This window comes from Doryrhamphus excisus, chromosome 15 (assembly GCF_030265055.1).
Source record: "Doryrhamphus excisus isolate RoL2022-K1 chromosome 15, RoL_Dexc_1.0, whole genome shotgun sequence".
NCBI classification, from domain to species: domain Eukaryota; kingdom Metazoa; phylum Chordata; class Actinopteri; order Syngnathiformes; family Syngnathidae; genus Doryrhamphus; species Doryrhamphus excisus.
The window spans coordinates 5781945-5803544 of NC_080480.1; the positions used below are offsets into that span (position 1 = coordinate 5781945).

At 43.5% G+C, this 21600-nt stretch overlaps 3 protein-coding genes across 6 annotated transcripts in view; 1 reads left to right on the forward strand and 2 right to left on the reverse strand.

Annotated features, from left to right (window-relative positions):
- Window positions 1-19: 19 nt before the first annotated feature.
- Window positions 20-11455, reverse strand: tfap4 (transcription factor AP-4 (activating enhancer binding protein 4)). 3 transcript variants are annotated; one of them, XM_058048791.1, is made up of 7 exons: window positions 10581-11455; window positions 4485-4650; window positions 4296-4394; window positions 4058-4228; window positions 3253-3384; window positions 1763-1930; window positions 20-1581 (listed from the first exon to the last, which is right to left on the reverse strand). In XM_058048791.1, exons 1-7 carry the CDS (start codon window positions 10907-10909, stop codon window positions 1456-1458), a joined length of 1191 nt encoding a protein of 396 aa, XP_057904774.1. In that variant the 5' UTR covers window positions 10910-11455; the 3' UTR covers window positions 20-1455. The 3 variants fall into 3 exon arrangements, with proteins under 3 accessions (XP_057904774.1, XP_057904776.1, XP_057904775.1); XM_058048793.1 differs by lacking the exon at window positions 10581-11455 and adding an exon at window positions 8011-8418; XM_058048792.1 differs by lacking the exon at window positions 10581-11455 and adding an exon at window positions 8011-8420 and having other exon boundaries at window positions 4296-4650.
- glis2b (GLIS family zinc finger 2b) overlaps window positions 10675-21600 on the forward strand; it is a 35840-nt gene continuing 24914 nt past the window's right edge. The window contains exon 1 of the mRNA XM_058048782.1: window positions 10675-11337. The gene's annotated coding sequence lies outside the window, so the exon portion shown is untranslated. The remainder of the gene's footprint in view (window positions 11338-21600) is intronic.
- The window catches only part of pam16 (presequence translocase associated motor 16), a 33335-nt gene continuing 27652 nt past the window's right edge, over window positions 15918-21600 (reverse strand). Inside the window, exon 6 of one of the 2 annotated variants that reach the window (XM_058048799.1) lies at window positions 15918-16137. In XM_058048799.1, coding sequence (XP_057904782.1) covers window positions 16069-16137 — 69 coding nt within the window. In that variant the 3' untranslated portion in view covers window positions 15918-16068. Of the gene's footprint in view, window positions 16138-19993; window positions 20348-21600 lie in introns of those variants that run through there. The other variant, XM_058048797.1, reaches the window with a different exon arrangement.

The window sequence follows — 21600 nt, forward strand, 5'->3', positions numbered from 1 at the left end:
CAAACATATTAAAAAAAACAAAGTACAAACTTTATTAGTCTTGTCTTTACAAAGGCACAAGCCTCTTTATCCCCCCAAACATTTCTTATACAAAAAAATAGCTTTTGATGACAAAAGATAGAGGGAAGGCGAGAGAGGGTGCAGATACAATAAAAATGGGTGTGTCAAAGATAAGAAAGAATTGTATATGGAGAAGTTATGACATAACCTCAATAGTGGTGCCTGTTCTTGAAGAAGGCTCCAGTAAAAATAAGTGCTTGGAAATTAATAAAAAGATGATTTTTTTCCCTCATATATCTTTCCAAAGGAGGTCCCCATTCAGTGTACGTGAGGCCAGTGATTGGTTGTTGGCTTGGAAGGAAAAAAAAGTGCACTTTGTTTGGAATTGTGCCCGTCATCCACAATACGCCATTAAAGTAGTTCTCCGGTGTCAGCTCATACAGTAACAATGTGACTGTAATTTAGCTAATTGGCTAATATGGCACACAGTTGCCGTTATTTATTTGTTCTAATTGTTAGCTAGCCTCATGCTAGCTACTTTTCCTGTCTTTAAAAGGCACAGAAAGACAAAGACGTGTGTAGACGACGAGCAAAATTCCCCCCAAAAATACACTTTCCCTTGATTATTTGTTTTAAAGGGCTTTCATGTAAATAAAGGAAATGCTGCATTTCTCTAAAGCGCCATCTAGGGAAGAGTTTGTGCTATTACAGCAAATATTACAGCGGGGGAATGATACAAGAAGTGTTTGTGATTGAGGTGGAATGTTTGTGCACGAGCTTGGTGGTGACGCAACACCAGGAAGCAGGATTTTGGGAATAATTAAATGTACGTTTTAATGATTGAGCGAACGCGATAGTGTGTGTCGGCTGTGGCGTTGTCATTGGGAGGCCTTGTGATGCCGCTGCAGACTTCCAGAGTCTCAGCTGCATTACTAAGCTAAATGCTAAAAGGGGTGGGGAATGGGGGGGTACTGATTAGCTTAATTAACAAGCCTTTGTGTCCAGGTGTGTGTGTGTGTGTGTGCTGGGAACCCAGCCCAGCAATAACGACAACACAAGCACGAGACCGACGGTTTAAGAGCGTTCTCTCCGCTACGAGAGAAAGAAGCATGAAAACAGCGGCAATGATGGCTCACAGTGTGGAAGTAAAAGGGGCGTGGCCACGCTCATTTTGCTTGAGCACCCCCCGTGGGGAAAAAGATGTATAGCTTGACGAGTAACATCCAGTATGGGAATATTTCTAGGATGAGTCAGTGGTGTAGCTGCTCTAGTCGGCTTTCTACAAGACCAACGAGTGTGTAGATAAGCTGCATGGATACGAGTATCATGGTACTATACTTGGATGTAGTTGCTTTAAAAAAAAAAACAACAACAAAAAAAAACGGAGTGCTTCACTGTGTCTACCAGCCCTATTAAAAAGTCTTTTGTGTTGCGGGTGTAGGCGAACGTGTGGACTCATGGCAGCGAGCGGTCGCCGGGCTCGTCGCTGTCGGCGAGGACACGTCCCGAGGAGACGATGACCGCCCGGCGCTGCTCCTCCTCACAGCCTTTCCCTTGGGTGCCCTCGATGTGCTGGATCGCCTGGAAGATACCAACACAGAAAGAGGAGGGAGGAAGTGAGGGGTGTTCTGGCGCCCTCTGGTGTTCAGGTTTGTCATTGACGATGTGCAATTAGATTAATACACAAATGCATTGCTCATATTCCTGTTCCTCTATGGTTATAATCACACTTTCCCTCTTTGTCAATGTGTTGCCGTCTTACTTGAACGATGGTGTCCAGGTTCTGTCGGGACGTGGAAACGGTGTTGATGACAGACGCCGGGCCCATGGTGACCACCGTGACGTGATGGGGCTGCGGGGGTTGGGCGGGCGCGGGGACGATGACGGTGGTGTGGTGCGTGGGGGCGGGAGGTGTGCCCGGGGAGAAGACCTGGAAGGGACAGTCAAAAATGACTTTCAAATATGCAAAATATGAGCAATGTTGGAGATGTCCGACATTTTTATTTGAAACCTAAAAGCAATATTTTAGTCATATTCATTGCACTTATTGGTCATATTTCATTTAAATGTATGGATTATTTGTATGCATGCAGTTACAGTCTGTCTCATTTTCTTGCCTTAATATATTCCTCTAAAATGTACTTTGGATATGTAATTATTATGTGTATTAATGTTTCATTGACAAATGAAAATTCATTCATTCATTCATTTTCTACCGCTTTTTCCTCACGAGGGTCGCGGGGGTGCTGGAGCCTATCCCAGCTGTCTTCGGGCGTAAGGCGGGGTACACCCTGGACTGGTGGCCAGCCAATCACAGGGCACATATAGACAAACAACCATTCACACTCACATTCATACCTATGGACAATTTGGAGTGGCCAATTAACCTAGCATGTTTTTGGAATGTGGGAGGAAACCGGAGTACCCGGAGAAAACCCACGCATGCACGGGGAGAACATGCAAACTCCACACAGAGATGCCCGAGGGTGGAATTGAACCCTGGTCTCCTAGCTGTGAGGTCTGTGCGCTAACCCCTAGACCACCGTGCCGCCCCAAATGAAAATTGATTTAAAAAATTTAATTTGTTTGCTTTGACTGAAATAAAAGCATAAATAAATGTAATGAAAATATGTATTCTGTAGAAAGTAATAGTCTGTGTTCAGTACAGTCCAATTAAATATGGTTGAGGGAAACACATGAAGGGGCGGTGGTCGAGTGGTTAGCGCGCAAACCTCACAGCTAGGAGACCAGGGTTCAATTCCACCCTCGGCCATCTCTGTGTGGAGTTTGCATGTTTTCCCTGTGCATGCGTGGGTTTTTTCCGAGTACTCCGGTTTCCTCCCACATTCCAAAAACATGCTAGGTTAATTGGCGACTCCAAATTGTCCATAGGTATGAATGTGAGTGTGAATGGTTGTTTGTCTATATGTGCCCTGCGATTGGCTGGCCAGGGTGTACCCCGCCTCTCGCCTGAAGACAGCTGGGATAGGCTCCAGCACCCCAGGGACCCTTGTGAGGATAAGCGGTAGAAATTGAATGAATGAAACACATGAAGAATGTATAAAAAGGTGACCCCATTTCAGGTCACACCATTTAGGTCTGGGTTCTTGCCGAGTCATTTTCCCTAAGTGAAGCCTTTATTTCTTTCATTTGATGCATGGCAGCAACATTTTGGATCTAGCTATTGGCATTCACTTGATGGCGTGAGCTTTCCACAGCTGAGTGTGTGAGTGTGTGTGTGTGTGTGTGTACCTGTGGGCTATGAGCAGGTGTGCGGTCCCTTTCCAGCTGCTTATGTTGCTGCGTTTGGGTCTGCTGCTCCTGGACCTGCTGGGCCAGAGCCTTCAGTTTCTCGGGGTAAAACTGAGCGTCCATGGAACGCATCTGGCGAGCACATCAACAATTAGCACTGCGGTTTATGTTGATAGATACATACAGCACAACTATTGTATTACAGTAAACCTCGGATATATCGGATTCAATTGTTCCCACTGGTTTTGTCCGATATAAGCGAAATCGGTTATATGCGTATACCGGAAAATGTCCGTTTTACGCATATATTGGATTTATATCCGGTATATGCATAAATCGGATTTTATCCGTTATAAAAAGGCACTTCATTGACTATGTTTCCAATGTACCTGGACGCGCAGGCAACGCTGCAAACGCTGCAAATGACGTCGTATAGCGGCCTGTCACGATTCGGCGAATCGGAGCGCCACGATGCGGCCATCCGATATATGCGAGGGAAATGTAATGGAAATGCATTGGAACGGGACTGGAGATTTTGTCCGAAATAGGCGAAATCCGTTATAAAAAATCCGATATATGCAATGAATTTTTATTGGAAATGCATTACAGAAAAATTGGTTCTTTTTTATCTGTCCGTTGTGAGCGAATTTCCGATATATCCGAGTCTGATATATCCGAGGTTTACTGTATTAATTTTATGGATATGAAATAACACCCCTGCAGTGTCCTTTACACTCGTATTACCCAATATAGTAGACATAATAAGAGAAAGTACAGTAGTGTATACATAATATGAATACGTCACCTGCTCTTCCAGCATCATCCTAATGGAGCGCTCTTTCTCCAGCTGCTGCCTCAACTCGATCATCTCCCTCCTCAGGTCGTCCGTTTTCTCCTCCTCCAGGATGTCAGGCGAGCCGATGCCTTCGTCCTTCTCCTCCACGCGCCGCCGCTTCGGGGAGGAGCCGCTCAACTCCTGTGAGAAGCACACGTCATCAGCTTTGAGGAAATACTTTGCTATGGGGTTTTCTTCTTCTGTTTACTTGTATGATCCGCTTGAGTTGATTGTTTTGCTGCAGCAGTCGCGTCTTCTCCTGCTCCAGAGCAAAAATGTACTCTGCCGTTTGTTGCAAGATGGCCGCCTGAGAAGAAAACAACAAGTATGAGTATGGACGCTGTCGCAGCAGATGCTGAAAACAACTCCTGCCAAGTTGTAGTGGAGTTGGCCCCACCTTGCTGAGCTTCTCCCCATCGCTGTGCGGGATGAGCGTTTTCAGCGACTGGAAGCCGGCATTGATGCTCTGCATGCGCCGCCGCTCGTTGCTGTTGGCGATCTCCCGGCGAATCCGCCGCTCTTGGTCGCGGGCGGTCTCTGGGGTGAGCGGAATGTTGGCCAGGCTGATGGAGAAAGGGACACATCAGTGAAAAGGTCAAAGGTGCTGGCGTTGGAACCTACTGTCATGTATTCTGGATTAGACATGTGGAAGCTAAATCCGATTTTATAAACATTTATTTAAATAGGTATAGAAACACGTAAAGATGAAGATTCACAAAATCAGCAGTCTGATACAAGCAACAGACGTGGCGTGTATGTTCAATTTTATATTTATTTTTATATATATATATTTTTTTAATCTTTTTTTTATATTTTTATATTTTATATTTCATTTTATACATAATATGATTGTATGGCGTCAGAAAAAACACAACTCTCTGCGGTTACTGCCACACGGGCTCACAAGGAATGTTCCAGATCCGGCATCTTGGCACTACGGCAGTCCTTTGGAGAACACCCCTATAAAAAGCTGGGAGCTTCCGGGAAGACATTAGAAGAGACATTTAGCCCGGAATTCTGAAAATTGTGATTCTATTCTTTCATTCATTTTCTACCGCTTATCCTCACGAGGGTCGCGGGGGGTGTTTCAGGCGAGAGGCGGGGTACACCCTGGACTGGTGGCCAGCCAATCACAGGGCACATATAGACAAACAACCATTCACACTCACATTCATACCAATGGACAATTTGGAGTGGCCAATAAACCTAGCATGTTTTTGGAATGTGGGAGGAAAGCGGAGTACGCATAGAAAACACGGGAAGAACATGCAAACTCCACACAGAGATGACTGAGGGTGGGATTGAACTCGGGTCTTCTCGCTGTGAGGTCTGCACGCTAACCACTCGACCGCCGTGCAGCTCGTGATTCTATTCTGTCTGACATCTTTCCAATTCATCTTTGTTAACCTTTACTGGTGTATAGATCCGATTCCTCTTCATAATTGGAGATTAACAAACACATAAGGAGAGGTGACATTTATTCAACAGGTCCTTCAGACCTCTATGAGGTTGGAAGTGGAACTTTTTTTTCCTAGTTTCTGCCACTTATCAGCATATAAATATACATGATTATGGAATATGTGCTACGTTTAGAAGTCAGCGGTGTCCAAAAAGACACTGAAAATGCCACTTTTTTATATTTTGTTTAGATATGCTAATAAGCTAAAAATGGGCTTTGTGTAATAAGTGTCCAATTATTGTCCAAATATTTAAAATATCCTGTAAAACAATATTGGCAAGTTTTCTTTTTATAATATGATCATTTAATTCCCAAAAATATTTGGACTTCATTTCAAGGATTAAAACTTTTTACGTAATTTTCCAAAAAAAATCACAACTTTATTTTGTTTACCTTATTCACTCATTTTCTACCGCTTTTCCTCACGAGGGTCGCGGGGGTGCTGGAGCCTATCCCAGCTGTTTTTGGGCGTGAGGCAGGGTACACCCTGGACTGGTGGCCAGCCAATCACAGGGCACATATAGACAAACAACCATTCACACTCACATTCATACCTATGGACAATTTGGAGTCGCCAATTAACCTAGCATGTTTTTGGAATGTGGGAGGAAACCGGAGTACCCAGAAAAAACCCACGCATGCACGGGGAAAACATGCAAACTCCACACAGAGATAGCCAAGGGTGGAATTGAACCCTGGTCTCCTAGCTGTGAGGTCTGCGCGCTAACCACTAGAAAGCCATGCCGCCTTGTTTACCTTATTTGTTATAATATTAAAACTTTTTTAAATGTATTTTTTTCTTTTTCCTCATATTCTTGGAAAATTATGACTTTTTCCTTGTGATATTACATCTTTGCAACATGGGCTACACTTGCACACCCCAAGTTTGGCAATGGTTGCGCAATAATTCATTGATTTGAGCTTGTGATGCAGTTTGGCACCCAAACTGAATGACACAGAGCATAGCGGAGTGTCATCCATTGCTGTGTCACCCATGTGCAGCATGTGTCGTCTGTATCTGGCTGGGTATTCCAGCGGGGAGCCTCTTATCTGCAGCGTCTCAGCCACCTCAGTGCAAACACTGGCAACATTTGTGTACAGACGTTAGCATCGCGCCATGCACGTCCAACAAAAGCATGCAAATGTTCAAATATGATGAGAAAGTACATGTGGGTTTTTTTTTTCAATGGGGGTATTTTCATAAATGTGAAATATGTTGATTGATGAAAAATTATTAAACACTATTAAATGATACTCTGGCGTGTTACACAACCCAGAATACCACATGGAGCAATTTTCCACCTAATAAAGTGGTTTAAGTACAAAGCATGTTGAACAAACAAAACAATATAATAATATAATCGGTATAAAAATGTCATGAGTAGTCAATTGATTGGGTTAAAATTTATTATAAATTACATTAATTGAAATTAATTGATTATTTTTAACGTTGGAGCTTAGAAAAGTATCGTTTTTAGATTACAATAGACAGTAGAAAACGTAGGACTCAATTTCCCATGCTGCCTCGCGCGAGGACTGAGTAACACCAGATCCCTCCGCCTCCCTCTCCAAGCAAGGCAGCGGACGTATACACACCCCCTCGCTTATAACGCCAACATTTTTGCCCCTTGTTGAGCCAAAAATGTTTGAATTCGCAGCCAAACTTATTAAAGAGTACTCTCGGGGGATAAAAATCGAAACATCTTCACTGCCAATGTCGTCTTTCCACGCCCCCCAACCCCCCTTTCCCAGCGCCGTCACCGTGCTCCGGGCACACTTTTTGGCGTCCCCCCGCCATTACAACAATGCGGCAGGCAGCATGGCAGCGCTGAAAAGACGCAGTGGAGGCGTTTCAATTTGACGGCAGAAGTCAACGCCGAAAACACAGCCACAACTCCCACCGCGTATGTCGGCGCCTCGCTTGGCAGACAAACCAGTCATTTTTTTTTCAACGTCGCAAAGACGGCGTCATAAACAGGAAAAGAGACGCCAAACCCCCCTCGTTGGTTCATGCGAGAGGAGCCACAAGCATGGCCGCACTTCCCGACTACAACTTAGTACCATTCGCTGCTAAACACCCCCCAATAAAAGTCAAACCCCCTCCGGTGAACGATACGTGGACAAAATGCAGCACATTTGGGGTGATTTGAGGATAAGTAGTGCTACTGAGCGCTCCACGGCGGAGGAGCAGCAGCAGCGTGCCGTGTGTGTGTGTGTGCGCAGGGAACCACGTGGTTTGTGTTTGTTAGCCACAAAATTCAAACATTTCACAGCCAAACGTCACAAATATCAACCTTAAACGTTTCTTAGTTCGCATATGGCAACCGACATGCTGTTTTGAAGCCCCGCAGATGGGTCGTGCTCACAATAACAGACCGCCTCAAGCAATACGCGTTACCTCACATGTGTGACTTACGGTAATAAGATGATGATAATAATAATCAAAAATAACAACAATACACACCTACAAAGCCCACCGATGACTTCTTTCTCCGTCTTCCTGAAGTGTTGCAAAGAGGGCACCTTCTGAGCTGGTACCATGAAATACTCCATGCTCACGGCTGACTCTCCAGTTTTGGTACCCCCCTCCTCCTCCCGGTCCTCCCCTTTCTTCAGAAATAGTTGATGGCTTATAATAGAATAAGCACAGATAAGGTGCGTTCAAATGCCAACCAAAGGTGACGGAAAGAGAAGAATCCCTGTTTTTTAGGAGGAAATGTAGTTCGAGTTGTAATGTTACTCCACTTCCAGCTGATGGGGTTCCCTCGTTGTGTGTGGCGCTCTACCTCGCTCCTTCTCAGCCCCTCCCCTTCTTGCTTTCTCCCTCTGCATGGCCCTCTGTGTGTGTGTGTGTGTGTGTGCGCAGCTGATCGGGTGGCTTTCAAGGCGGGAAACAGCTGGTCGGAGTCACACTGCACTACCAAAAGCCTCCAGCCTCCTTCCGCAGAGACCAGGCACTGCATGTAAACAAAGGACTATATGCTGCACGAGCTTGACGCTCCTCACGAGGCTTTTCACGCTATTTCCACGACCGCTATTGGGAATAAAATCATATATAATGACAGAATTACATTTATATTTTTTCAGGAATAAATATTTTTTGGCAGAAAGGGAGGGAAATGTTGATTTGATATATGAATGTTGATAGAAATATCTATTTTTTATGTACATGTATTTACACTTATTTTGAACAGCACCTGCCACTTTTATATTGATATTGTTATTCCTTGTTTTATTTTTTTTAATCCTTTTCCTTATTCTTATTTTTACTTACTACAAAATGCACCATGGAGTTGCACTCAAATTTCGTTGTATGCAATACAATGACAATAAAGGTGATTCTGATTCTGATGTCATTTTAATTATGGTGTATTCCTAAAAAGTTGATTATAATAATAATTGATTATATAATTCATTCATTTTCTACAGCTTATCCTCACGAGGGTGGCGGGTGATTATAAATTAATTAATAATATTAAAAAATGTTGACATTATTGACTTAAAATATATTTTTCATTATTATTTCAACTGTATGATATTGTTCTCAGCTGTACGGTGATTGAGTGGTTAGCATGTTGGCCACACAGTCAGGAGATCGGTTCCAAATTGTCCATAGGTATGAATGTGAGTGTGAATGGTTGTTTGTCTATATGTGCCCTGTGATTGGCTGGCGACCAGTCCAGGGTGTACCCCACCCCTTGCCCGAAGACAGCTGGGATAGGCTCCAGCATTACCCACATAGAAAAGGCATGGATGGATATTGTTCTCCTCATAATATTACTATTACTAATATGACTATACTATTACTATTACTAGTCATTAAAGTGATTTTTTTCTCTTAATATTTTTATTTTATTCTGTTAAAGAAGCAGCTCTTTTTTTAAATTTCCAACTATTTAGACTTGCTTCTTGTACCATAATCACCATAATACTTTTATTTGTTTCTCTTAACATAACTTTTTCCACAATCTATATTGTCTAATAATAACACAATTTTGTATTGTTTGTTTCTTATCCTTATATGACTGTTGTTTGTCGTAGAATTGAGATTTTTTTCTTCTGTGAATAAAACTTAACCCTCTTAATATTTTTGTTGTATTCTCTTAAATTGCATGCAATTATTTCTTTAATTCTGTTTTTGGAATGGCCTTTATTGTCATTATACAAGGTGTATGACGAGATTAGAGAGCTTCTCCTTTCAGTGCAATAGTCAAGTAAAAAAAAGTATACAAAAAGTAAAGTAAAAAAAGACAGTTTAACAAGATATATACAAGATATCCAAGATATACACATAATATTGCACAGGAGCAGATATGTATTGCAGACATATTGCAGATATATTAATTTTAGTGCAATGATGAATGGGTCGTAGTGCAAATAATGAATGGTGTATACCAAAAGCCAAATTTATTGTGGCTAGTGTGTGATTTAAAAGATATACATTTTCTGTATATTTTTATTAATTTATTATGAATTCATATGTTAATTATATAATATAATTTAAGTTAATTTAAGTTATTTTTGTATTATAATTAATAAATCTAAAAATAAATGATCAATCACATCAATATTGTACCAAAATGTTGTAATTTTAGAGAATTAAATAGAAGTTAAATATTTTAATAGAAGAGAAATATTTGTAAAATATTAAAAACGCCTTTTAACAGCACTACACTCCAGTAGAATATCTAGGTATACACCAATAGTGCAATTTGCCAGTGGTCATCGTGAGGTAGAGAGTAGCGCCCTCTAGTGGTGGATGCTGGAAAGGCTTAAATACTGTAAGTATTACATAAATGCTGCATTTAAGTAGAATAATGCTTCATGTTAGATATTGATTTGACAATCTATTGGATGTATTGCTGTGATGGTGTGTATCATGTTGTGTTAGGGTGTGCAACGTATTAGAAATAGCTGTATCGTGTGATACAATGTAAATGTAAATGAGGTTTTTTTATTTATTTTGTAAGTATACATCCAAAATCGTGTTTATTTGGATGATATACAAGAGGCATAAAATGAGGAGTTAGTTACCAGAGAGGAGTCGCTGAAGGAGGAGCGGATGAGAGGAGGTGGGGGGCGTCCATGGGCGGAGCTTGTAAGCATGCGCTGAGCTGGCAGACACCGCTGGGCTGCTCCTCCTGACGGGCTGCCTGGGCTGGCTGGCTGGCTGGCTGGGGCTGCTGGCTTGCAGGGCGGCACACGGGCAAAGACGGCGGCGAGGAGGGGGGGGGACACGACGTTCCATCCGAACAAAGCTCTTCCTTCCTACAAGACTTAAGACACCATCTTCCACCGACTACGACGACGACGAAACAGAAGACGAAGAAGAAGTACCCGCCCTGCCACCATTTTCGTGCCATCCTAACTTCCCTTGAATCCCCTCGGAGGAGAACCACGACCAGCAGCGGCAGAGGCAGCAGCGGCGTCGGCGGGCAGGAAGCACTTGATCAGCGTTGCCATGAAGCACCGCGCGCCTTTACGCGCCTCACTTTTTCCCCTTTAAGGTGTTGGGGACTTTGGTGTGCATGACTAACAAGGACTGTCAAGTTGTCACTGCTTGGGAGAAACATGCAAAATGGTGTGGGAAGGGACCGCCTCTCCTGACACCTAGGAAGACTTGTCAGCTGGATTTCCTGCCCGAAATTGAGGGGGTAAAGTAGGGGAACTAGGGGTACACGTTTAACGAGGAGTCGACTCGGCTCTGACCTCGCTTGCAGGACTTTAGTTTTTTTTGTCGTCAAGTTTGGATCCACCTTGCCTCCTCCTCCTCATCCTCATCCACTGAAAGGTAAGAACCCGCCCAATCTTGTGTCATTGCTCTGCAAGTATGCACAGGGGTTCAAACGGGGGCACTGACCTATTTCTCCTGGACTCCCCCACTCACTCATACACTCAGCACCCACCCACACAACACCCTCGATCAAGACTACTATCTCTTGTGCAACATGTAAACCCCTCCACTGTACGTAGCCCACACATGTAGTCCTTTGGGAATGTCAACATCCTGAATAGGAAATAATAACATGTTTGTAGACAGGTAAGACATTATGGTCAATATAATGATTACATCATCTTTGGGGTTTAAAGTCTATGAAGTCTTTCATTTCATTTCATTTTCCTTCAGGACTCACATTTACACGAGTCTTTGTTGGTGTCGATAACTCGTGAGTCAGTGAGGCTCGAGTCTTTGTTGATGTCGATAACTCGTGAGTCAGTGAGGCTCGAGTCTTTGTTGATGTCCATTACCTGTGAGTCAGTGAGGCTCAAGTTTTTGTTGAAGTCAATAAGTCATGAGTTAGAGAGACTCAAGTCTTTGTTGATGTCGATAACTTGTGAGTCAGTGAGGCTGTAGTCTTTGTTGGTGTCGATAACTCGTGAGTCAGTGAGGCACGAGTCTTTGTAGAACTCCATTACTTGTGAGTCAGTGAGGCTCGAGTCTTTGTAGATGTCGATAACTCGTGAGTCAGTGAGGCTGGAGTCTTTGTAGACGTCCATTACTTATGAGTCAGTGAGGCTGGAGTCTTTGTTGATGTCGATAACTCGTGGGTCATTGAGGCTGGAGTCTTTGTTGGTGTCGATAACTTGTGAGTCAGTGAGGCTCAAGTCTTTGGTGTTGACAACCCGTGAGTCGGTGAGGCTCAAGTCTTTGTCGACGTTCATTACTCGTGAGTCACTGAGGCTCAAGTCTTTGGAGTCTTTGGAGTCTTGGAGTTGATGTCAATAACTCGTGAGTCAATGAGGCTCAAGTCTTTGTCGATGTCATTAACTCGTGAGTCAGTGAGGCTGGAGTCTTTGTTGATGTCGATAACATGTGAGTCAGTGAGGCTCGAGTCTTTGTTGATGTTGATAACTTGTGAGTAAGTGAGACTAAAGTATTTGTTGATGTCGATAACTTGTGAGTCAGTGAGGCTCGAGTCTTTGTAGACGTCCATTACTTGTGAGTCAGTGAGGCTCGAGTCTTTGTTGATGTTGATAACTTGTGAGTCAGTGAGGCTCAAGTCTTTGTTGTTGACAACCCGTGAGTCGGTGAGGCTCAAGTCTTTGTCGACGTTCATTACTCGTGAGTCACTGAGGCTCGAATCTTTGGAGACTTTGTTGATGTCGATGACTCGTGAGTCGGTGAGGCTCAAGTCTTTGTCGATGTCAATAACACGTGAGTCAGTGAGACTGGAGTCTTTGTTAGTGTCAATAACTCGTGAGTCAGTGAGGCTTGAGTCTTTGTAGATGTCCATTACTCGTGAGTTAGAGAGGCTCAAATCTTTGTTGATGTCGATAACTTGTGAGTCAGTGAGGCTTGAGTCTTTGTAGACGTCCATTACTCATGAGTCAGTGAGGCTCGAGTCTTTGTTGATGTCGATAACTCGCGAGTCGGTGAGGCTCAAATCTTTGTCGATAAATCATGAGTCAGTGAGGCTCGAGTCTTTGTTGATGTCGATAACTCCTGAGTCAGTGAGGCTCAAGTCTTTGGTGTCGACAACCCGTGAGTCGGTGAGGCTCCAGTCTTTGTAGACGTCCATTACTCGTGAGTCAGTGAGGCTCAAGTCTTTGGAGTCTTTGTTGATGTCGATAACTCGTGAATCAGTGAGGCTCAAGTCTTTGTGGAGTGTCCATGAATCGGTGAAAGGCAAGTCTCTGTTGATTTCGACTACATGTGAGTCCGACAGTGAGACTCAAAGTCTTTATCAATGTTGACTACCTGTGAGTCAGTGAGGTTCGAATCTTTGTGGAGTGTTTGTGAATCAGTATAATGACGAATACCTGTGAGTCAAACGCTCTAGTCTTTGTTGTTATTTCATTTTGTTACTGCTCCATATTTGTCTGGTGGAAGATGAAAGTCTGACAAAGTCTACATCGGAACGCCTCTAAACATTCCTTCTCTCAGCCAGACTACTCATACACGGAAAAAAATGTTTTAAAAATAACATGTCTATATAATGTCTTATTATGTCTATTATATTGGGTAATATGCGTGTAAAGAAGACTATAGGGGTGCTATCTCATGTCTAGAGGGCTCTAATAATGTTAAAAACAAGTTTTCTGTTGTAACTATGAAATATTCCATCCTACTTTTTAGAAATTCACAGAAGATGGTTGGGTTTGGAAGCACCTAACGTGGGATTATATTGCGCTCTTTTAGAGTAGCCAGTGTACAGCTAGGAAAACAGTTTAAAGTTACTGTTTTCATGAGTATGGGCTGAGTACGCCTCCCAGTAACCATGGCCAAAGTGTCAAGGCAGTACAAGGCAGAGAGGCCTCGATAAAGAGCCATTTCCCTCCAATTAAGCAATTCCCTGTCCCTGAGCCACATTGTGCGCACACGGGGACGCAGTTTAGGATCTCCTCCCATTGGCTGCCTCTCGTAGGCCCATTGTCCCAGATTGACCATGCCAGGGGAAAGAGCCAGGACCCTGCCAAGGCGGACCCAACAAGCCCCGTGTGGCAGAGGCACTAAGGCCTCAGATCATTAAAAAGTGTTCTGACACAGCGGAGGTGGAGGCACGCTCAGGGGGCTTCGTTTGGGATCCAAATGAGCCTGCTTGCCAATGCCAGACCCTGGTATTGTCCCCGTCCAAAGACAGGCATGTATCTCCAAATGTCAGCTGGAAGTCTTTACACTTGTGCACTGTGCAAAACTACGCCCGATGAAAAGGTCCTGACTAGAAATGCAGGACATCTTCTTTTGGTAACTTTTGTTTACATGCTCCGAGCAGCCAGTGTGTAGCTATGGAGGTGTATGGAGGGAGCCACCTAGTGTGGCCCAGCAAGGTGCACTGTATTCGGGCACTTTTCAAACGATGCGGCACATGGCTGGTAAGGTTTTTCCAGCTTATAGTGGATCATTTGGTACGACTAGCACATGAAATGTCTTCTGTTTAAAGTGAAGTGAAATTGTGAAGGCGGCACGGTGGTCGAGTGGTTAGCGCGCAGACCTCACAGCTAGGAGACCAGGGTTCAATTCCACCCTCGGCCATCTCTGTGTGGAGTTTGCATGTTCTCCCTGTGCATGCGTGGGTTTTCTCCGGGTACTCCGGTTTCCTCCCACATTCCAAAAACATGCTAGGTTAATTAACGACTCCAAATTGTCCATAGGTATGAATGTCTTTGTCAAGACAACAGTGGACCGATTCAGAACTCCTGACATTTGTGGATAATGGCTCTCACTGTGGTTTGCTGGAGTCCTAAAGCTTTTCCAGACTGATAGATCTCAATTAATCAAATTATCTTTTGATGTTATATGCAAACATGGCTGCACCGCGAACGAGTGGTTAGCACGCAGGCCACACTGAGGAGACCCAAGTTCGATTCCACCCTCAGGCATCTCTGTGTGGAGTTTGCATGTTCTCCCTGTGCATGCGTGGGTTTTCTCCGGGTACTCCGGTTTCCTCCCACATTCCAAAAACATGCTAGGTTAATTGGCGACTCCAAATTGTCCATAGGTATTAATGTGAGTGTGAATGGTTGTTTGTCTATATGTATGTATGTGCCCTGTGATTGGCTGGCCACCAGTCCAGGGTGTATTCTGTACTCAGGGTTTCCTCTCTCCCAAAAGACAGCTGGGATAGGCTCCAGCACCCCTTGCGACCCTCGTGAGGAAAAGCGGTAGAAAATTAATGAATTAAATTGTGAAAAAAGTAGTGTTTGATTTGCTGACCTGCACAGTTCCAGCAATCTTGGCTCATTGGAGAGTTTTTTTTAATCAGAATCAGAAATAGTTTATTGCCAGGTATGATCAAACACATACTAGGAATTTGTTTTGGTGAAGTAGGTGCAGACACATCTATTCAAAATGAAAGTACAAAATATACAGTATAAATATATATATACACAGTTTTTGTTTGTTATACCGGAAGCACAGTCTGATTATTATTCTAAAACAGTATGTTGATAAGTATGTTGATAAGGCTGACAGGGGAAAAAACTTGTGAAGTGAGGTTTTGGTCCTGACGGACCGTAGCCTCCTACCAGAGGGGAGCGCCTGAAGGAGCGATAGATATTTGTCATTTTATGGAATCTATATAATCAATAATCATAATTCCCTCATATGGGCCAGATAATTATGGGCCCAGAACAGGCCCTTTCTAATGGAACACTGCTTGGTTGAAATGAGTATCGTCTGTAAAAGGATTCAATGTTAATAAATTTTTGTAGTTATGGCATTTTAAAAACCTCTTATGACTTTCTAAATACAGGTTTTAACATGATTAGAGCCCTTTGGATATGGAATAACACCCCTATAGTCACTTTTACATTCTATTTACATCAGGTAGGCAGGCTACAGGATCACTGCAGGAACTGAGGAGAAGAAAGTGTTTCAAACCGAGTGGGGAAGAATGATAAAGTAGTCAAAAACTTACCACTTGCACACAGAATGAGCGGGAGAACCTTTTTATCCACTCAATCTCAGCCATGGCATGCTCGTCTCAGCCATGGTATGCCCGTCTTAGCCATGGCATGCCCGTCTCGGCCATGGCATGTTCGTCTCAACCATGGCATGCCCGTCTCGGCCATGGCATGTTCGTCAAAAACATGGGCCTTGTTGATTGATAAGGCTGACAGGGAAAAAACCTTTTGTGCCAGAGGGGGGCGTCTGGAGGAGAGATAGATATTTGTCATGTTATGGAATCTATCGGTACGTCATCATAATTCCCTCATATGGGCCAGATAATTATGGGCCCAGAACAGGCCCTTTCTAATGGAACATTGCTTGGTTGAAATGAGTATCGTCTGTCCAAACTCCCAAGCACAGGTGCTGTTAAGCTAACACACCGCAGTGAAGTGTTTACCCAATCAGCTGAGGTTCAGTTCAGGTCCGGGTCATTCATGATATTCATTTGAGCGAGGGAGAGGGGCGGGAAAAAAAAGCAGGATCCAGATGTGGCGCTATATCTACCATATACCGCACACACACACACACACACGGCAAAGGCTCCACCTCTCCGTCAGCCACCACAGGGATCCCTGCTGTGCATCCCCGGCGCTGGCATTCCTCAGGATGTGTGTCCAGATGTAGCCGGAACGTCGAACCCGGTCCGTGTGCTTCTCACATCCACCAGCCCCAATTTTCCTTATTGACATCTCAGCCCCCGCACCGCAAGTGTGTGACATCATATCCCTGACAGGCTTTATGGTGGAAAAGGTGCACTGCGACGACATGTTCCTGCGTCAGAGCGTAACCGCGAGGTATGTTTTTGAGGCACGGCGGGAACCCACAGTGCTCTCCTACTTACGCCAGGCTATTAAACGCTAACCACATCTGTGGAACCAACCAGAGGCGCTCTCACCTCATTCTTACACCTGTATAGAAGAACGCTAGCGTCTTAGGGGCGGCACTCATGCTGCTCTACAACAACTTTGTATTACTGCAACTTTGGGATTACTTCAAGTCTTTCTATTATGCAAAGTGGTTGAAGTATTCTACTCTTGAGTGCATATCGGAGTACTCGTGCTGACTGAAACCAACCCAACTTAAGGTGTCAAGTGTGCCCAAGCACACAATGTGAGTACACACTTTACATTTAAGAGTTCTTACTACTTCAAACTGGAGTTATGGCTACTGGAAAATCCATCCACCATTAAAAGTAATATCACAGCAGGGGTTGGTACATAGCAGGATTATAGTCAACGTGAAAGGCCGACCCATTCAACCCTTGCAGTCTTTTTTTAATATATATTTTTTGGCTGTCTGGAAGGGGTTGATTGGATTTGCATGACAGTAATGGTAATGGTAATATTCCATTTGAACATGCATCAGATTACAATTGAATGCATCCCATAATCAGTTCACAGTTCCACATGTCCAAAAGGAGTAGGAAGAAGCAAAGCTTATTAAATCCTACCCCTCCATCTGGTACTTTTACAATCAGTAACTGTTACATTTGTTCACTTCCTGCTTTCCTAATATAATTTAAGTTTTTTTTTTAGTTTTATTTTTTAATTTTAAATTGTAGTTTTTTTTCTTAATTTTATTTATTTTAATTTTATTTATTTTAATTTTATTTATTTTTTTTATTTTTTATTTATTTATTTTTTTTATTTTTTATTTTTTATTTTTTATTTTTTATTTTTTATTTTTTATTTTTTATTTTTTATTTTTTATTTTTTATTTTTTATTTTTTATTTTTTATTTTTTATTTTTTATTTTTTATTTTTTATTTTTTATTTTTTATTTAAAACATTGACAGTAACTGTCAATATAGTAATATATATAGCAAACATCAACTGCTTGTATTGTTTCTTGAATTGGCTCATCGTTGTGCATTGTTTGAGTTCCTTACTCAATCCATTCCATAGTTTGATTCCACATACTGAAATGCTATGCCTTTTTTAACGAAGTAATCCTTCATTGATGGTGGTTAATTGGTTCCAGACCCGACTTCCATAAGTGAATTTCCGAGAAGTCGGAATATTTTTGCAGTTATGGCACGGATAAACTGCTTACGATTTTCTAAATATGTTTTGTTAGGTATTATTAGAGCCCTACAGACATGACATAACACCCCTATAGTCAGCTTTACTTTTGTATTACCCAATATAGTCGATATGATCCGAAAAAATTAGACATACTGTAAATAAATAGCAGTGTCACAGTAAATGTGTTGGCTAGGGAACCCGAGTGAGGAGTCTAGTGTTCAAATCCATGTTTGTATTTCCTAATGTACTTCCTAATATTGCATTTTGTGCAAGGATGAGAATTGCATGCGTAGACGTCTTGTTGGAGGTAATCATTGCAGACGGAATGAGCACATCCGGCTTTATTAAGCTCAACTTAAACTACAAATGAGCCTCTGCTCCGTCTTATCATCGAAAGTCCACAGCCTCTCCACTCATCGAGTGCTAATCATTTCCCCGTGTGCAGCAGCGGGAGTGACAGCGGTGCAGCGTATACATTAAGAATAGCCAAGCCTGACTCACGCTAACATGTCCAGGAGAGTATTCCGCTTTGCTACCCAATGAGCATTTTTCTTTCCAGTTAAACTGTAACCACTAATCACCTCACGGCCTCGCCGTTTCCTCCCGGAGCAGACCGTTCCCAAGTCCCCGCGGGTGGGCTGCAGGGCTGCCCTCTCCTTTTTAGAATAAAAAGGAGAACATTTTTTCCAAAGAGGATCTACCACGGTGATGTTTAGGGGTCAGTTCCACGGCTGCGGGCCTGCATTTCCAAAATAAACACTCCCAACTACCCCACCCTTGCCTCCTCACGCTCCTTTCAGGCTCCTTCTGTGTAGACAATATGCAGACCAAGACATGAAGGAGAAAGTTGAAGTTTCCATCATGAGCGCAACATACAGATGATGCTTCTCCATGATGGAGCCATGTTTGCTTGTTTAGGAGATAGAAAGGGAGGAGTAAAGGAGGAATTGGGAGAGGTTTTTTTTTTGTTCCAAGGGTGAGGCGTTGTATTGAGTCAAATAAAGCGCTCAAGTCTGGGCTTGGGTCTGGCTCGCTGTCTGGGCATATCCAGTCCTGTTAGACGACAACCCCCCCGCTTTCTCCATCCCCTCCTCGCTTTCAACTTCGTCCCTCCCTTGCAGTTTCAGCTCCCACTTTCCATGAGCCCACCCCCCCAGTTTTGTTATATAAGGTTTTAGCATATATATATTCCAAAAGAGACGTGTTTACTTTCTTTGTGGTGTTATGGAGACGCGTCGGCGCTAATTTAATGCACATGGACCCTGGCTGTTGTGTGCTTACAATGGTGTGAGGTTACGTTTTGTGCACGGATGCATCCGATTACATAATAGGCCCTAATATTAACAGTGGGATCTCGAAAATCGGACACCCCTGGGGTTGTATAATCCACAGAAACCGCTAAATTCAGACACAACGCTGGTATGGATGACATAACGCAAGACCTTAGCCAAGCTCAAGTTTGATAGAGAAGTGCTTATTTTTCATATTGGGATTTGACCCCATTTTACCCCCCATAATTGAGGACGGATTGTTGCTAAGGAGAAGACAAAAATGGGGGAAAATGCATAATTTTGTGTTTGTAGTCATTTGCCTTACAGCCCCTTGTTTATCGTAGTTAATTGGTTCCAGAGCAATTTCCATGTAATAGGATTCAATGTTAATAAATTGAATATTTTTGTAGTTATGGCATTTTAAAAACCTCTTATGACTTTCTAAATACAGGTTTTAACATGATTAGAGCCCTGTGGACATGGAATAACACCCCTATAGTCACTTTTACATTCCTATCTACATCAGGTGGGCAAGCTACAGGATCACTGCAGGAACAGAGGAGACGGTTGGGTTGTTCTCTCCGATTTACTTATTCTAAACTCAAGAAAGTGTTTCAAACCGAGTGGGGAAGAATGACAAAAGAAGCCAAAAACTTACCACTTCCACACGGAATGAGCGGAGAACCTTTTTATCCACTCAATCTCAGCCATGGAATGCCCGTCTCTGCCATGGCATGCACGTCTCTGCCATGGCATGTTCGTCTCGGCCATGGCATGCACGTCTCTGCCATGGCATGTTCGTCTCGGCCATGGCATGTCAGCTGGGCAAGAATGACAAATGACAAAAGAAGCCAAAAACTTACCACTTCCACACGGAATGAGCGGAGAACCTTTTTATCCACTCAACCTCAGCAATGGCATGTTCGTCTCGGCCATTGCATGTTTGTCTCGACCATGGCATGCTCTTCTTGGCCATGACATGTTCGTCTCGGTCATGGCATGCCCGTCTCGGCCATGGCATTTTCGTCTCGGCCATGGCATGCCCGTCTTGGCCATGGCATGTTCGTGTCGGCCATGGAATGCCCGTCTCTGCCTTGGCATGTCAGCTGGGGTTTTCTGGGCATAGTCAACCAAAAAAATATTGAGGCAACAATATTATATATTGAGAACCACAATATAACGAGGGACGACTGTACGAGGGACATCTTTGATAGTTTTTACGCCTCATTTAAAGCTGCAATAAAAGCCTGATGTTCTGGTGATCAAGTGCTTGTATCAGCCAAAATGACTGACACCTAGTGACCAATGTAGCGTACTTGAACAGTGGTCCCAATGCCTTATATACACGCTCCTTCATTTAGCTGTTTTTATGCTTGAAAATGCTTAAATTGGGCAAAAAATACGTATAACATAATTGATTCATGATTGATTACTGACAAAGTGAAATGTCCCTCTACCTCACTTGGCTTTAAGTGTCTGATGTCCTTAGGAAGCGGTTCAGTCAGCGCCACTGAAACGAGCCATGGCTTTCTAAAAGTTGGCATTAGCGTGTAAAAGTCGCCGTTTGACTCTGAGCTCTAACTAAGATCCTGTCTTAGCGATGAGACATAATTAGCGCACTCATTAGCCTCAACCAGTCCAGTCTTTAAACTAAAAAAAAACAACACAATTCCTGTGACGAAGACAGAAATGAAGAGTAAGTGCTTTGCATTTGTCTGTCTCTATTGGACGGACGCCGTGAAGGTGTCCTCCTGCCTGTTTCAGCGACAGGGTGTGTCCACGTTACACCGCCAGACTCCGCAACAGCCACCCGCTGCCCCCTGGACGCCATGTTGCATAAATCTGTTGCCGGGATCGTATTACCGTAGCTTTTTTCTAAAACAGTACGGCGTGGCCCCAGCACAGGAAATGACTGGGAGACAGGAGCGCTCCTCCCAGCGCTGCTCCGACGGCCAGAAAACTTCTACGGGTGGGTGACAGACGTGTAATAGCACCGCAGTCAGTCAGTGGTGAAACACGACCACATATTGCTGCTTATTATACCTCAGTTTCCATACTGGAGGCAGCGTCATTCATCTGCATTCTGTTAGAGTAAGACACTTTTCTGGATGGACTCCCGTTCTGTCTGAACTGGTGCTGATGGAACATCTTGTGTCGGATTCCCATTGGGGTGAAGCCGCTGGACACCTGTGTCTCTCGTTTGACTCTTTCCAAGATTGTGGGTGTGCTGTTTTGAAGATTTAGGCAAGTGGCGGCGCTTTGAATTCCTGACCTGACCTTCCGCTCGTTGCTGCTCCGGCCTTCGGGGGAGGTCTAGATCTGCAATGCTGATAAACCAAGGGGTGTTTACATACCCAAACATACAAAAC